This window comes from Neovison vison, chromosome 5 (genome assembly GCF_020171115.1).
Source record: "Neovison vison isolate M4711 chromosome 5, ASM_NN_V1, whole genome shotgun sequence".
NCBI classification, from domain to species: Eukaryota; Metazoa; Chordata; class Mammalia; order Carnivora; family Mustelidae; genus Neogale; species Neogale vison.
The window spans coordinates 4397927-4414580 of record NC_058095.1 but is presented as its reverse complement, the minus strand read 5'-3'; the positions used below and the strand labels follow the sequence as shown (position 1 = coordinate 4414580).

The 16654-nt window shown below is 49.8% G+C and overlaps 1 protein-coding gene across 2 annotated transcripts in view; it reads left to right on the top strand.

Moving 5' to 3' along the window:
* Window positions 1–582: 582 nt before the first annotated feature.
* SEC14L1 (SEC14 like lipid binding 1) overlaps window positions 583–16654 on the top strand; it is a 55048-nt gene continuing 38976 nt past the window's right edge. The window contains exons 1-3 of one of the 2 annotated variants that reach the window (XM_044247346.1): window positions 583–726; window positions 1841–1941; window positions 2944–3034. In XM_044247346.1, the coding sequence (XP_044103281.1) occupies window positions 2972–3034 (63 nt within the window). In that variant the 5' untranslated portion in view covers window positions 583–726; window positions 1841–1941; window positions 2944–2971. Of the gene's footprint in view, window positions 727–1836; window positions 1942–2943; window positions 3035–16654 lie in introns of both variants that reach the window. The other variant, XM_044247345.1, reaches the window with a different exon arrangement.

Below are 16654 nucleotides of genomic sequence, written 5' to 3'. Positions count from 1 at the left end.
CCACGTCAGCTCCACCGCGGGGTCCAGACGTGTGGCCAGGACGACGCTCGGCTCCATCCAGCCCCTCCCGAGCCCGGGCACCCGCCTCGGCGGCCTTACTCGGCGAGAATGTGGTCAGGGCACCGCAGGGGGAGGCCTGCCGCTCCGGAGCAGTGCACAAAAAATGAGGAGGCGCCGGCCAGACCTCGGGGCAGCGCCCTGGCCCCGGCCCCCGGGAAGCCGCTAAACCAGAAGGCCGGGCGGGGACCCGGGCCCGTGGCCTCCTTTGGCATCTCGCTCCGCCCCTCGCTCTCGCCCCGCCCCGTGACGCAAACAGGGCGGAGCCAGCGCCCTCTAGTGAGACCAGCCGGTGCGTCAGGGCGGGTGCCCGCTCCGAGCTCCTCCCACGCCCGCCGGCCCCCGAGATGGCGCCTGCGCAACGCGGCTCAGCCCGGGTGGTGCCCTCCTTCCCCTCCCCTAGCAACGGTCGTCGCGCCCGCCTCCGTCCGTCGGCTGCGCTCGCGCACGCGCGCTCCTTCCGGCCGCCCGGCCCCGCCCTCCCCGTCACCCGTAACAACCACTCGAGCCTCGCCGCGCCCCTCCCGCTCCACCCCCACCCGGGTCCACTCCCCGGAACCGGCGGCGGAGCTGCGGCCGCCGGCAGTGGAACGGCGACGGCACTAAGGAGCCGCCGGCATGAGCGCCCCCCGCCGCCCCGCGTCCCGGGCCCGGCCTTTCTGACAAGAGGTAGGCGCGCGTCTCCGCGGCGGGCTCCGAGCGCGCCCCCGGCCCGGCCCCTCCCAGCGCCGCGAGGCTCTTCGCGGCCCCTTTGCTTCCTCGGCCGGGGCTGGAGCGGGCCCCACCGCCCCCGCTGCCCGCGTAGCCCCCACCCTCGCCCCCGCGGTCGCACTCCGGGAGCCCTTCCTGGGGGAAGCAGACTTTGGGGTCCACGCCCGCCCTCGGCTTCCCACCCCCGGGTTGGCCGGGGCTGGGGGCGCGCGGGAGCCGCGGCGCTGGACCCTCCGGACCGGCCCGAGGGCCCGGCCGCCCCTCCGCCTGCGCGCGGCGGACTCCCTGGTTCCGGGCATTGGCTAATTTTTAAGCACCGATTGTCATGCAATAGAGGCTGCCCTGGTCCGGGATGCCACCTGGCCGTTGTAACTCCGGAGTCCCACGTAGGACGTTTCTCCGGACCTGAGCATCCGAAGCCGGGCGCCGGCAGGAGTTGAGAAGCTCGTGAATTGGCAGGTCCCCCGGCGTAGTCACTCTGGGTCCTTCCGGGCGGTGGAATTCTGAATGGGTGTTAGAGCGTCTCCACCGAGCATTCTGCTTTTCAAGTCTCCCCCAACCCCCGCATCCCTTTTTATACCCTGTAACCAGCCTCCCCGTCTCCGGGAGATGCTCCAAAGTTAATTTTCCCCATTTCAGAATTGTGCACCAGCCTGGTCAGGTTTGCAGAACGGAATAGAACGTGGTCCCGGCGCATCGGGACCTGCCAGTCCCAGACCCCGTATTAGTGCCGGGCGGAGTGAGGCGCAGGACTCCGGAGTTTGGCTCTGAACGTTGTGATTTCAGAGTTGGACGTTCTTGGAGATTATCTCACCCGAAACCTCATTTTACAGAGGTGAAACCGAGTCCGAAGGAAGTCAAATGACTGCTTTGAGGTCACCGGGAGTAGCTGTGTAGCAGCTTTCAGACTGCCAGGGTTGTCCAACATAACCTGTTCTTGCCGGGAGAGATACGCTGAACAAACACACCAGAGAGTTCCAGACCTGGTGAAATGGATGATAGAGATAAGAATCTTCTGAAATAAAATAGATTTCTTTTCTTTTCTTTTCTTTTCTTTTTTTATTACAGCTAGACTTTGGACGCCTGGAGGATATTCCGTTTTGTAGGTTCGAATATTCTCTGACCGTATTCAGCATGAAGTGACATCCTTAATGATTATTCTCAGCAGGACAGGTAGGCTCTTTGGATTTATTTTTTCTTCCTCACTTTTTTTTTTTTTAAGAAGATTTTATTTTTTATTTTTGACAGGGAGGAGAGATCACAAGTAGGCAGAGAGGCAGGCAGAGAGAGAGAGAGGAGGAAGCAGGCTCCCCGCTGAGCAGAGAGCCCCACTCAGCCCCTGAGATCATGACCTGAGCTGAAGGCAGAGACTTAACCCACTGAGCCACCCAGGTGCCCCTTTTTCCTCACTTTTAAAAAGGAAAGTAAAGTCATACAGAGGACTCCAAAAAACGTGTGTTTTTCAGAAAAATACGTGTAGACTGGCACCAAAGTGGGAATAGGTTATCTTGTAGGAGGAGTCCTTTCTCTGGGAAGTAGGCAGCATTTAGTGATTATTGACAGTCATCAACGTCGGTCTGAGGCTGTGTACGCTCAGCCAGGAGTGCTTGGTGTTGCTGTCCGTTTGAAGACGGGCTTCTGAAATTGTAGTCTACGCAGTTAGAAAACAGGGATTGACAAGTTTACTTTGAAGCTAGCTTTTGAGGAGTATCCCATAATTTGAGATACTGTAGGATTTTTTTCCCATTTTTATTTTTGTGTGTCACCAGACTTAATATCTTGAAGTGCTATCACTTTTATTTAGCTTCTTGTAGAAGTTATGGCAGGGGAAAATGATTCAGGAACTAATTATTGGATCATAACGTTTCAGTGCTGGAAAGAACTGGGATCCTGCACCCAGCCCAGCCCCTGGAGAGGCCCCAGGGGTGGGGGACCGGTGGAGCTGAGCTGTTTCCCTCATGACACTTGGACTTCCTTCATCCTTTCTTACTGTTTTTTCACCTTCTCCTTCTTGTACAGTCCAAGCGTCCTCTTCGGGATTTTGTTTGTAGGGAATTATGTGACCTATTGAGGTCCCTTTCTACAGTTAGACTGTGGTATGATGAGTAAATGCACACGTAATTTTTTCCAGACTTAATCATGGCTTTTTTAATCATATATATTTGTGTTTTGCAGGTGTGAGGATTGCTATTGTGTTACAATCATGGTGCAGAAATACCAGTCACCGGTGAGGGTGTATAAACACCCCTTTGAATTAATTATGGCTGTAAGTACTTAACATTTTAATTTAGTCTTTGGCTTTTTTTTAAATATTCAAATGGGATGATCTGTAAACAGGTGTTAATTTTATAATTTGTTTCCATTGCTCTGCTGTTACTTACTCTGTTTTTATGCTTATGATCTGGATCTAGAGTTCTTGAAATGTTTTTAAACCCTTAATCTCTAAAAATGAAAACCCGCGTGTTTTGTTTTTTTTAAAATGCACCTCCGGTTAATATGTGAATTTGAGTTAATTCTCTCTGAAAACACAGAAGTGGGTTTCTGACTAAATACTTCTTCTTCTGGATTTTGCTCTTTTTGTTTGTTCGGTGAAGTAGAAAAGGGATGTGGAGATTGGCTTTTCTTCCCTCTGCTGCTCGTTCAGAAGCCTGTTCTGGTAGTCGGAATTCAGTTATATAACAATGAGCACTGTGGGATGGGGTTTAATTTGATGATTCTAACGACTCTGCTGAATGAGTTTTTCCCCCTGAAGTCAAGTTCATATGGGATAGCAGAACTCCACCGACGGGTTAACTCAAGTCTGAATTTTCTTTGTTATTCATCTGAAGAGTTTGGCTGAAAATAAGCATTTCACTAGACGCAAAACAAATCTTTTTCAATCACTTTTAGACTATTCTTGGGTATTCTTTCTTTTCTGTGTTACTGTTAAGGTGTAATATAGCCTAAGTAAAGGAAATGCTTTGGTCATGAACGTAAGGGTGGAAATGCCCAATTGGACCAAGATCAAGATCCAGAACATACCAGCCCAGAGAGGAGTCCCACTTGCCCCCTCCCTCCCACCTCAGAGTTAGCTGCTGCTCTGACCCGGAACGCCATTGATGAGTGTTGGCTGTTTCTGTTCTATATTTAACTAGAAACTCAGGTGTTTTTGCATCTGGCTGCTTCTGGGCAGCCTCGTTGGTCAGATCTATCCAGAGCAATATAGTTCTGAAAAATAACCCCCCAAACGCAAGCCCTCGCAAGGATTTAGATTTAGAGAATTTTTAAAAACTGAGACGTAATTTACATGCAGTGAAATGGTCACGTTAGGTGACCAGTTTGATCAGTTTTGATGGCAGAGTGACCCACACCTCTGTCAGGATACAGCACCTTTCCACCCATTACCTCCGAAAGTTCCCTGGTGCCTTTTCTCGGTCCGTGTGAGGTTTTTTGGGGGGGGTTCTTTTGGCATGGGAGTGGAGTTTTCAGTTCTGCATTTCCTTTCTTTTTTCCTTGAAGATTTCATTTTTACGTAATCTCTACACCCTGTGCGGGGCTCGAACTCACAACCCCGAGATCAAGCGTCCTGTGTTTGACTGATGGAGCCAGCCAGGCGCCTCCGCGTTTCCCTTAAATACTAGGACTGTTCAGTATTTTCTGTGAATGGTTTATCAGAAAGGCTTGTTTCCTGTTTGCATGTTGTGCGTGCTGCTTTGGCTTTTGGTCATATGCAGCAAAGACCCACTCCAGAGAGCCTGAGAAGGGGTATTGTTCGTGGGAACACATGGGGTGCGATGGGGTGATGGGAATCGCACAGAAATGCAGGAATGCAAACTGGCTGGGCTGAGCTCCAAGAACCCTGCCTTGGAAGGTGGTTCCTGGCAGCTCTGGGAACCTCGGCTGCACTTGTCCCTGCAACTTCACCCCGCGGGACTCGGCCTTGCTCCATAGTGGGGAGCCTCTCTTCTCCTTCTCCTGCCAGTCCGCTGCTTTGCCCACTCCTGGTTTTCCCTCCCCTGTGCTTCACCTCTTGTGTCCTTTTAGCTATTCAGAGCCCCTCTAGCCCTAGCTCGGCCTGGTCACAAGTTCTCGATCACTGCATTCTTTCAGTTTCTAAGTGACCAAGTCTTGTCTTGTTTCCCAGTTTAGATTCTAGAGACTTGATCTGGGCATCCCCACCCCCCGCACCCCTACCCCGGGGTGAGGCTGTAGGTTATTGGCCAGCCTGTGGGTTATTCGCCCGGGGTGGTGGCAGAGGCTGGTGGAGTTGGGGGAGAGGTGTGGGGAGCAGCGGGGCCCAGTGGCCCCCTGTGAGGCTGTGAACTGCTCCAGGGGCTGGGCTGGGCCAGGTCCACAGGGGGCGCAGGAGCCAGGAGTGGTGCATTCTGTTTTGTAAAACTTTCAGTAAATCTTAAAAGCTCAGTGTAACCCTGACTGTGGGAGGCAAAGGGTTTTTTTGTCTCTTTTGCAGACATTAGATTCATAAAGAGGAGTTTCGACTATCTAATGATCAACTTCCTTATTTTCCTTACTTGACTATTTTCAAAATGGTGACGTTTGTCCTGCCCATTTTATGCGTGGATTTACAGGAGAATTTGAAATTGAAGTTCTGAACCATCCCCATAGGCTTTTAAAATTACATTTTTTAATTGCTTTTGTTTTGAGGCAAGTCGTCATTTTCTTTTGGGTTGTGGAAAATATTTTATAATCTGAAAATGAAATATATTCTCCTTCCAGAATTAGACAGGAGCTAGAATGTTTTAAGTCCTTAGTGATTTTTGTATGGTGTCATTGGCCTCTTTTTGGACTGGAATTGTATGTCATAAAATTTTCTTTATTTACCTTGCTTTATTATTATTTTTTCCTTGAGGAGGAACAGTAGTATAATAGATTTAGTCTGGAAATACTCTGTGCAGTTCTTCAGGGTGAAGAGAGACATAGTTCAAGCAGGAACAAAACTAGCTTCAAGGGAATTTTTTTTTTTAAAGATTTTATTTTTAAGTAAGCTTAAATATACCCAGTGAGGGGCTCGTACCTTCAACCCAGAGATCCAAGAGTCCCATGGCCTTCCGACTGAGCCAGCCAGATGCCCCTCCAGGGAAAGGGATTTGAGAGAGCACCACAGTGAGGTCTGGGTAGTGGTGGGAGTGCTGGGCAGGTGGTGGGCCTGGGGAATGGATTTGAGCCTCCAAATCTTGCTTTGGGGGGCCCCTGGGGGGAGGAGACTGTTGGGGAAAATGCCAGTCAGTTGACACATGGCCTTGTCTGTCAGCGGGGAGAGTGACTGAGTTCAGTATTGCCAGAAAATGGCTTAGGTGGAAATTGCCCAGTGTAACTAGCGATAGGGGGGCCTCCTATTTGTTAATTGCATTTGATTGATTTAATGAAAAATTTATCTTTTGGGATCAGTGTACCCGTAGCATGAAGAAATCATGTTGATGTTTTCACTGACTCTTGAGTTAGATGGCAAACAAGCAAGATGGAGGGGAGTTTTCCCCCGGGCCCTTAGGGCATTTTAAGGGCTTGCTTTTGTGAGACGTTTGCCCAGAAACAACATGTTAGTGCTTCAGTGAGTGGAGAAATGGCCTGAGAGCCGCTGTCTCACCTTGGAGGGTGAGGAGCCCAAGGCGCACATAGTGGCCGAGATCTGCTCCCGAGTCTGTTGTCCGGCAGCCTGCGGGGGCTTCCGAAAGTTCGTCTTCCCCAGCCTGCCTCTGGCTCGTCCAGTCTCTTCCTGGACTGCCGGGAGGCATAGTGAATCCCTGAAGGACAATGAAGATTTGGGGTCTCACCTGGCAGAGTGAGGGGATCCCACAGAGCAGGAGCTTAGCATGGCAGGGAGGACTCTCATGCACTCACAGGTGAGTTTCCTGTTGACATTTCTGGGGGAAAACACAGTTTTTTTGTTTTTAGTGGGTTTTTTTTGTTTGTTTGTTTTTAAGATTTTATTTATTTATTTTACAGACAGATCACCAGTGGGCAGAGAGGCAGGGAGAGAGAGAGAGGAGGAAGCAGGCTCCCTGCTGAGTGGAGAGCCCGATACGGGGCTCAATCCCAGGACCCTGGGATCATGACCTGAGCCGAAGGCAGAGGCCTTAACCCACTGAGCCACCCAGGCACCCCTTTGTTTTGTTTTGTTTTTTAAAGATTTTATTTATTTATTTGACAGAGAGCCATCACAAGTAGGCAGAGAGGCAGGCAGAGAGAGAGAGAGGAGGAAGAAGGCCCCCTGCCGAGCAGAGAGCCCGATACAGGACTCGATCCTAGGACCCTGAGATCATGACCTGAGTTGAGGCAGAGGCTTAACCCACTGAGGCACCCAGGCGCCCCAGAAAACACAGTTTTGAAACAAAACATTTTCAAGCACAGCTTTCCCCCTCCGATGTTGCAGGCCTATTACTGCCAACCCGGGAGGGGTGAAGGAGCCGGGAGCAGGTGGAAGAGGGTGTGGGAGGGTGGTGGGGGAGGGCCCCGTACCTCTGGGTCGCTGGGAAAAGGCCTGCCCTCTGTCTTCCTTGGCCCAGGGTGCTCGGCGCCAGCGGGCACAAGTGGAGTGAGGACTGGCCCCTTAACCCTTTCGGCCCCAGGCCCCAGGACAGCTGTTGTTCTGCCCTGGTGGAGCCCGTCCCCCATGCCAGTCCGGTGTGCCAGGGGCTCGGCTTTCAGGAGCACCAGCTGCCTTCCAGGGTCCCCTGTCCCCTGCCATCTGTGGCCCAGCAGACACAGCCTCCGATTGTGTTCTCGGGTCCCGCATTTCTGTCCCTTTGTCTCCTGCTTGTTCCATCGTGTATGCCTTCAGGTCACCCCGTGTTCTCCTGCCAGACGCGGTGTCCACTTGGCAGCCCCGTTTGAGGGACCTCTTACTGTCTCACCTGCTGTAAACTCCTGTGCTCTTCCTCGAGGCCCTTCCTGTCCTCTTTCTCTGTTTAACCTTACTTCACAAACATGGAGTTTTAAAATACGTCCCGTGCTGTTCTGGGTGCCTCACGGTGTTTTTCCGGCCTGTGCACCCTTTTGACAGTTCCCTCCTCCCCTTCCCTGCTTGCTTCTCCCCATCTCGTGTGTGTGAATCCGGGTCCTGCTGACCTTGCCCACCTCCCCGGCCTCTGAGGAGTGGCCCGGGCCTGTCTCCTGTTCTTCCCACGTCTTGTCATCAGGCTCGTCAGGGTCAGCTGCTTCCCCTGCTCCCCGGGGTTTATGCTCCCGGTTCCGCGCGGCTATTTCATACGTTCCTCTCGGGGGCAGTGACTTGGCGGAGTTTTTCTCATTCCCTCACGTGTTGGCGCTGAGCATGTCGTAGGCCCCGGTGGCACCTGGTCAGCGGACGTCTGTGCGCAGAAGCTTTGGGAGGTGGGTCTGCTGGAAACTCAGCTCGCACGTGTAACTCTGTGGCCTGTTTTCAGACGAGAGAGTCTGTGTTTTCTCCATGGAAGAGAAGTAACGCACTGTGATTTTCAGTTAGCCAGCGCTGCCCTTAGGAGCAGAGCCCTTTGTGATGAATCGGACTTTTTTTTTTCTTTTACATCTTTATAAAGTATACGAAGCCCTGTTGACTGGCCCCTCACTGGTTGCTCGAGTGACGCACTTTTGTAGGTTGAACAAACAGAAAAGGCGTTTGCCGGTGAGCAGTCGCTCTCGTGTTTTTGTTTGTTTCATTCTTTGTGTTTTTAGCCCCTTTCCCCTTTCCCTAGGCGTCTCCTGGCTTCCCGCTGAGACTAGACGATGAGAGAGATTTGCTGTGAGTTGGTGCCCATCTAGTCCCTGCCACAGACCAGTTTGGGGCCCAGTAACTAGGCCAGTTACCTGGTGTCGGGCTGTGGTGCCGAGGAATTGGCCCACAGAAAGGAGAGTAGGGAAGACAGGGCCTAGCGATTCCCACGCCCTCCCCTCTTCCCTACCTCCAAATACGAAGTGAAATGAATCAGTAAGTAAATGACTTCTCTGAATGTGTATATTTATTTTTAAGATTTCTTTTAGGGGCGCCTGGGTGGCTCAGTGGGTTAAGCCGCTGCCTTCGGCTCAGGTCATGATCTCAGGGTCCTGGGATCGAGTCCCACATCGGGCTCTCTGCTCTGCAGGGAGCCTGCTTCCTCCTCTCCCTCTCTCTGCCTGCCTCTCTGTCTGCTTGTGATCTCTGTCTGTCAAATAAATAAATAAAATCTTTAAAAAAAAAAAAAGATTTCTTTTAGATTAAACAGGAATTTCTACTTATATTTAGACTTTATTCTGTCCATTCAAGTTTCCTGTATCAAAACAGCAGGGGATGCCTGGGGACCCCAGGTTAGACTTGTATGGGCGGCTGCAGTGAGAAGAGCCCCACATTGAGTTGAACCGAGGCTGGTCTTTTTGGGGTGAGAGCGAGGTGTGCAGAAATCCGAGAAATAGAGCGCTTCCTGGGGAGGTGGCCCGGCACACGAGCGACCCCACTTCCATCGTTGCTCAGGTTGGCTGGGGCGGAGGGGTACAAGTTCGCTGGAACCAGACTTGCTTTGTCCTTGCTCACTCTTCCTGGCAGCCGCCTGCCTCCTGAAGCCCCGTGCATCCTCCTGAAGAAATTTTGAGCCACCTGTCCCACTTTCACCATTTCTCCCTCTGACCTGAGTCAGGTCAGGGTCAGGTCAGGGCTTTGAGCAGCATTTTAGATTTAAGTGTCATCGTCCCTTCTCTCGTTGTTGTTGTTGTTTTAAAGATTTTATTTATTTATTTGACAGACAGAGATCACAAGTAGGCAGAGAGGCAGGCAGAGAGAGAGAAGAAAGCAGGCTCCCCGCTGAGCAGAGAGCCCGATGCGGGGCTTGATCCCAGGACCCTGGGATTATGACCTGAGCCGAAGGCAGCGGCTAACCCACTGAGCCACCCGGGCACCCCTCATTGTTCTTCTTGAAGCACATCTTCTTCCTCTCATCCTAGATTTCATCCCTGGGCCTTTCAGCATCCCTGACTCTGGTTTCCCATTTTCTCGTGGTGGTACTGAAATACGTCCTCTCATTGATCCAGGCGGGGTTGTATCTTCAGGCAGCCTGATGGGCAGTGGGCTTTGTTTTTACTCAGAGGTGAATAATCGGTGTCCTGTATTTTGGGTAGCCGACTTTCAGCAATTTATTCAAGTCCAGGAATGGAGGGAAATGATCCAGTTTCTTTGATGGCGTATTAAGGTCAGTTTCCAGGGGGGATATTGGAGTCTTCTCATTTATAGGCTGTTCGAGTGCCATAGTGTGAGTCCTGTTGCATTTAATACAAGCTGGGGTGTAATTAGTCAGGCTCACTTAGTTTTGGAAATGGACAATTATAGTACACTTTCATTGCATGCTACTTTGTATAGAACTAGGCATTTTCCCTTCTCTTACACCCACTTGCCAACACATTATGCATTCCAGATTATTTTTAATGTGCTAGGGTGAAGATAGTTGTGGTTCGGTAGGAAATATCCTAAGGAGAAATAAAGCAGGATCTGACTCAGCTCCTTGCTTCTTTGATTTACCTGTTTTCGGGAAAACACAAAATACCAGACAAAAACCCCCAAACCTATTATGGACAGTTTCAAGCATATATGAGTAGAGGGGATGGAGTGTCCAGTTAGTGCCGCGGGCCCATGACCCCGTGCCAGCGGGAGCAGCACTTTGCTCGGACTACTGTATCATCTGTGCCCCCGGTGTATTTCAAGTAGATTTCAGACATCTTGCGAACTCATCCCTAACTCTGAAGCATGTGTCTCTAACCAATAAGGACCTTTTCCTTTTGTAAACACGATTACCACGTCCTCATGATATTTAACGGAAACACTGTGTTCAGACTTACCTTGACCGTCTGGGACGGTGTCTTTTCAGAAATTGTTTGGCTCCTGCTCCAGATCAGCCATCGCTCTTGGTTTCTGTGTCTTCATTCTCCACGCTTCTCCCACATTCTCCCTTCCCTTTGTTTCCTTTCACTTTGTAAGAGAAACTGGGTCATCGTCCAGTCCCATCCCCCTGACCTTTGGCTGACTTAATTGTTCGCGGTAGCGGATAGGAGCAGATGGAGCCTCGAATCAGGTCAGCAACCCGGAGCAGCTCCAGCTGAAATGCTTGCTGATGGCCATTGGCCTTACTGATTCAGTGGCAAAAACCTGCTGCTCCTCTTTGGCCCCAGGGACCCTCTTCAAGAATGTGGAATTGCAAATAAGATGCAGAATATTCTTTCCCATTAAACTGGGTCTATCCATAGTTACTTTTTAACCTACTTCATTGGTTCTAATTTTTCACACAGAAAGCACTTGAAAGGAATTCATCTCCTGGCAGGTCTGACTGAGAGCAGAGGGTGCTGGTGGAGGCCTGGCTGGGGGCTCGTGAGGTCGGGGCGGAGGGGACGTGTCTGAGGGGTCTGGCTAATGGTGCTTCTTCCTTGGGAGCCCCGGGTAGGGATATCAGGCTGGTTGGAGAAGTGACTACAGAGAAGTTCACTGAAGAGAGGCCGTGGCTTGCCTTGTGTCGTAACTGAGTCTTCGTTCTTGATTTTAAGCTGTGTAAGAGGGAAGCAGTCTTGTGTAGTTCTCAGGGAGTGACTTACATGTTGAAACCGAGACCATGTGCCGCATTCAGATTCTTTTGCTGGGTCCAATCTGATGTTAGGTGAACTAGCCTTTTTTTAAAAAAAAAAGAAAAGTTTATGTATATGTCATTATTACTCTCTATAAGGTAACTGCTTTATGTGTCTTGATGCGTGCTGAATCCCTTTTCCATTCAGAAATCTTGCCATCTGTTGCACGGCCCTCCTGCGTGTTTCTACACCGGCAGTGTTCAGAGCACAGTTGGAGTTGCTGATAAGCACGCGGTGTGTCAGTGTCTTGAATATTTTTTTGGCAAAGATTTTATTTATTTATTTGATAGAAAGAGAGATCACAAGTAGGCAGAGAGACCGGCAAAGAGAGAGGGGAAGCAGGTTTCCTGCTGAGCAGAGAGCCTGATGCGGGCTCTATCCCAGGACGCTGAGATCATGACCTGAGCCGAAGGCAGAGGCTTAACCCACTGAGCCACCCAGGCACCCCAGTATCTTGGATATTTGATTAGAGACTGCGTGTGGGGCTCTCCGGCCTGCACCTCTGACCGATCTTGCCTCTCTCTCCCGATTTCCATGCCTTTCTGGGGGCAGACAGACGACTCCTCTGATGATACTTGTTTTGCTATTTGGGGACCACCAGTTATATATTTCGTGTTTTCTGGGCCTCATAAACATCATGGTGTTTTAATTGGTAGTTAATGCTGTCTTAGAACCATGCAGTTCCCTCTCACCTGAGCAGCCTCAGTTAAACCCATGGCTTCAGCTGTTACTTTATAAACAGAAGCTCTCAAAGTTTATCTTCAGCCTAGACTCCCACTCAGGAGCTTCCAGATTCCCAGCCAGCTGCCTGCTAGGACATCTCCATTTGACTATAGACAAATTTAGTGTCTCTGAAACAGAATCCACTCCCTCCTCCTGCCTGTGCAAAGAACACAGCCTAACAGAAAACAAATACACAAAAAAACAAACCAAAAAAACCCCAGTAAAATGCCACTCGGAAGCTCTGCCTTTTCCTGTGATCTGCTTCTGACGAGGGCCACTGCCAAGTGGCCTGCTCTGCCCTCCGACCGGAAACCTCAGGCGTCCCTGGCTGCCTTCCCTCTCACCCTTCAGGCTCAGTGATGACCAGACCCTCCCTGCTCAGAATGTCTCCTGAACCGTTTTTCTTTTTCTCCCTCCCTCCCACCCTTTGTTTTTTTTTTTTGTTTTAAAGATTTTATTTATTTATTTATTTGACAGACAGAGATCACAAGTAGGCAGAGAGGCAGGCAGAGAGAGAGGAGGAAGCAGGCTCCCTGCTGAGCAGAGAGCCCGATGCGGGGCTCGATCCCAGGACCCTGGGATCATGACCTGAGCCGAAAGCAGAGGCTTTAACCCACTGAGCCACCCAGGCGCCCCCCACCCTTTGTTTTTTTAAAGTTTTATTTATTTAAGTCATCTTTACACCCCAGGTGGGGCTTGAACTCACGACCCGGGGTCAGGAGTCACTTGCTGGCTCCTCTGACCCAGCCAGCCAGCCACCCCACCCGAACTGTTTCTGAATCTGCCCGTCTCCAGTCACGTGGGCTCCTCTCCGATGACAGTTCCTGGTGTCCTCGGGGCCTCTGGACTCGCACTCCTGACCCCATCTCGCCCACCTGCTCTCGGCCTGGGCTGCCACCAGGGGCTCTGAGTGTAAACCCGAGCGTGTTCCGTGCTGAGTTCTGAAGTGTCTGCCCCGCACCTTCGAAGTGAGGCTGCAGTTGGTACCCAGCCTGGTGCCCGGGGCCCTTCCCCGTCTCCTCCTGCCTCTCTCCCCAGCCTCACCTCCCCGCAGGAGCCCCCCACGGCTGCCGCATGGCCAGCTCTGTCGGATCAGTTGGAGTTCGGGCAGCATGCTGCATTTGCCCGTGGCCTCTGGGTCTTTCTGTGAACTGCCCGGGGGTGTCCCCCTCCCTCTTTCCCACCTGGTGGGCTCTAGCTGGTGGCACTCACTTCTTCCAGGTGGGATTCCTTCTCTTTGCTCTCATGGGCTGCTGTCCCCTCACCGGTCCCTCCACCTGCGGCTTGTAACGCGAGCGTGCAGTGAGCTCTCTGAAGCACACTTGTCTGAAGAATCAGGCTTGGATCCGCGCTTGTGTTCCTGTGATCCTTCTGCTTCTGGTAGTGAACATTTTGACGGATATTCTTTTGGTTGGACATATTTACTATTTATTCTCGAATTATGTTTTGAAGGAATCTGACTCAGATCACAATTTGTGGGTAAAACAGCGTCCATATTCGGTGAAGTTTACAATCGCTATAGTTGACTAAAAAATGTGTCCTGGTTTCTGTATCATTTGATGTTTTGAGTGACTTTTCTCCCATAATGATGAATACCAAATATAAAAGAATTTCATTTCTCTGGTTCTCCTATAGAACGTAAAATTCACTTAAAAATTATTGACTCTGGGGCACCTGGGTGGCTCTGGATTGAAGCCTCTGCCTTCGGCTCAGGTCATGATTTCAGGGTCTTGGGATCGAGCCCCGCATCGGGCTCTCTGCTCAGCGGGGAGCCTGCTTCTTCCTCTCTCTCTGCCTACTTGTGATCGCTGTCTATCAAATAAATAAATAAAATCTTTAAAAAAAATTACTGATTCTGGGGCACCTGGGTGGCTCAGTGGATTAAGCCTCTACCTTCGGCTTGGGTCATGATTTCAGGGTCCTGAGATCGAGCCCCGTATCGGGCTCTCTGCTCGGCAGGGAGCCTGCTTCCTTTCTCTCTGCCTCACTCTCTGCCTACTTGTGATCTTTCTCTGTGTCAAATAAATAAATACAATCCTTAAAAAAAGGAAAAAAAATTGTTGACTCTGGTAATATGGTAGTCTAATTTGTGTGTGTGTGGTTTTTTTTTCTTTTTTTTTTAGATATCTTCTGGTTTAAACCTGAAAGGTTGATTATTATATGACTCTCTCTCCTTTAGGAATAAGTTATTCAGTAATATTAGGTAGTCCTAATCATAAATGTGTGTGTTTCTCTTCTTTTTCATAGCTTTATCCCGGTGTATGTCTTAAAAACCAAGTCCAGCCTAAAAGTTGTAAGGTACAGATTTTTTTTTTTTTTTAAAGATTTTACTTATTTATTTGACAGACAGAGATCACAGGTAGGCAGAGAGGCAGGCAGAGAGAGAGAGGTGGGGGGAAAGCAGGCTCCCTGCTGAGCAGAGAGCTCAATGCCAGGCTTGATCCCAGGACCCTGAGACCATGCATGACCTGAGCTGAAGGCAGAGGGTTAACCCACTGAGCCACCCAGGCGCCCTGTAAGGTACAGATTTTAAGAAGTAAATTCATTTATTTCTTTAAGAAATCGTTGATTGTATTGCAGGATTTATGCTATTAATATTTAGAACTCTTCGCCAAACACCTGTTGTCTTCATTTTACTTTTAACACAAAGTTGGTGTAGAATGCAAATTCTGACATTTCTAAGTTCTGATTCTCTACGGAATCGGGATCTTCTGAGAGTCGGCTCAGCGGCGTGGCCAGTTCTGATACTGCCTCAGGTTGGAGAAGCACGGGCCTAGCTCTCCTTAATTAGAATTTGTAGCAAATGGAATAGGAGGAAGGGAAGTTGGTTTCAGTTATAACTTTTACATTTTTGGAAAGGACTAGATCCTGCGACAGGCTGTCTTTCATAGAGATCCTTGTTACATTCTGTTTTCTTCTGAAGGATTCGGTGTGCCAAGAAAAAGACTGTTGGTTTGCTTTTTGTGCTTCTCCAGGCTGCCATTCTTGAGTTTGTTCTGTGATCCCAGAGTTACAGCATGTGTCTCTTTGCACTCTTCTTAATCTAATTATTTGTGTGACTTCCCTAATTTTCAGGTGGAGGAAGTTTGGACTCTATTTTATTGTGGTAAATAGACAGTTGTATAAAGTTTGCCATGTTAGCCATTTCTGAGTGTGCGGTTCTCCTAAGTGTGTGCACGGTTCTCCTAAGTGTGTGCACGGTTCAGCTAAGTGTGTGCACGGTTCAGCTAAGCGTGTGCACGGCGTCCTGCAGCCGTCACGGCCATTCATCCGCGGGACTTTTTCAGCTTCCGCACGGAAACTTTGTTCCACACGGAAACTTTGTGCCCCTTACACACCAGCTCCCCATCCCCACCCCTGGCAGACACCCTGCCTCTCTTTGTACTTTCTGTTTCTGAATAGAACTAGGACTGTTCCTTATGTGAGCGGAATCCTACCTTTGTCCTTTAGTGATTTGCTTTTTACCCAACATCATTTCTTCGCGGCCATGTTGTAGCAGGTGTCAGAATTTCCTTTTTAAGGCTGGATAGTCTATTTTATGTAGATGCCACATTTTGTTTCTCTGTTCATCCATCAGCGGACACTTGGGTTGCTTCTACTTTTCGGCTGTTGTGTTTATTTTGCACTTTTAAGATCTTTATAAGTTTTTGACTATAACGTCAAGAAAAAAAAAGTGACTCTCTCTAGGTTTTTTTGTCCTTTGTATTTTTTTTAAAAAGGTTTTATTTATTTGACAGAGAGAGAGAGATCACAAGTAGGCAGAGAGGCAGGCAGAGAGAGAGAGGAGGAAGCAGGCTCCCTGCTAAGCAGAGAGCCCGAGGTGGGGCTGGATCCCAGGACCCTGAGATCGTGACCTGAGCTGAAGGCAGAGGCTTTAACCCACTGAGCCACCCAGGCACCCCTGTCCTTTGTATTAATAGATTCTAGATCCAAAAGACAACTTCCTTGAAGAATTCTACCCCTGATTTTGGTCCCGTCTATTCAAAGTATATCTGTAATTTATACATCTCGTGGCTGCTGTTGCTGTTGGGTTCTGAAGAAAGACCAGCACCTAACAGCAGGGGTCGAGCCCCCAAAGTACAGTGGTGGCTCCCATCGTCAGGGGTGAGAAGTGGCAGAGAGAACAGGGAAGCAGGCGCTGGAAGGCCTCGGCGGTGTGACTTGCACATCAGGCCTCCAGTAAAGAGCGCGCGACAGATATGTTCCTGTCGCGCTGATACAGCTCCTGCTTCCGGTCTCCTGATGATGGAGTTTTTATTCTGGTTCATGAAGCCGGATAATATTTCCGCAGCTCATTACATTCTTTTATGTGGGCAAACACATGGCATCTTTCAAACCTGACAGCTGCGATTCCCTGGAACACCAGATGCTTTTCTGAAGTCCATGGGTTTATTTTTTACACTCTGGAAAGTCAAACAGTACTCTGCCAAATCCAGCTTGATTTGAGGAGGAATATGCAAAATTGCTATTTTTGTTGCCACCTATAGACTCTTTTTGCCATTGATAAGACAGAACAGTTTATGGATTAGGAATGGTTTTGGTAAGTCGTGGTGTGTCGCGGAGGCCATTGGGTCTTGCGCGGCTCAGTCATGTGATTGCACATGAAACC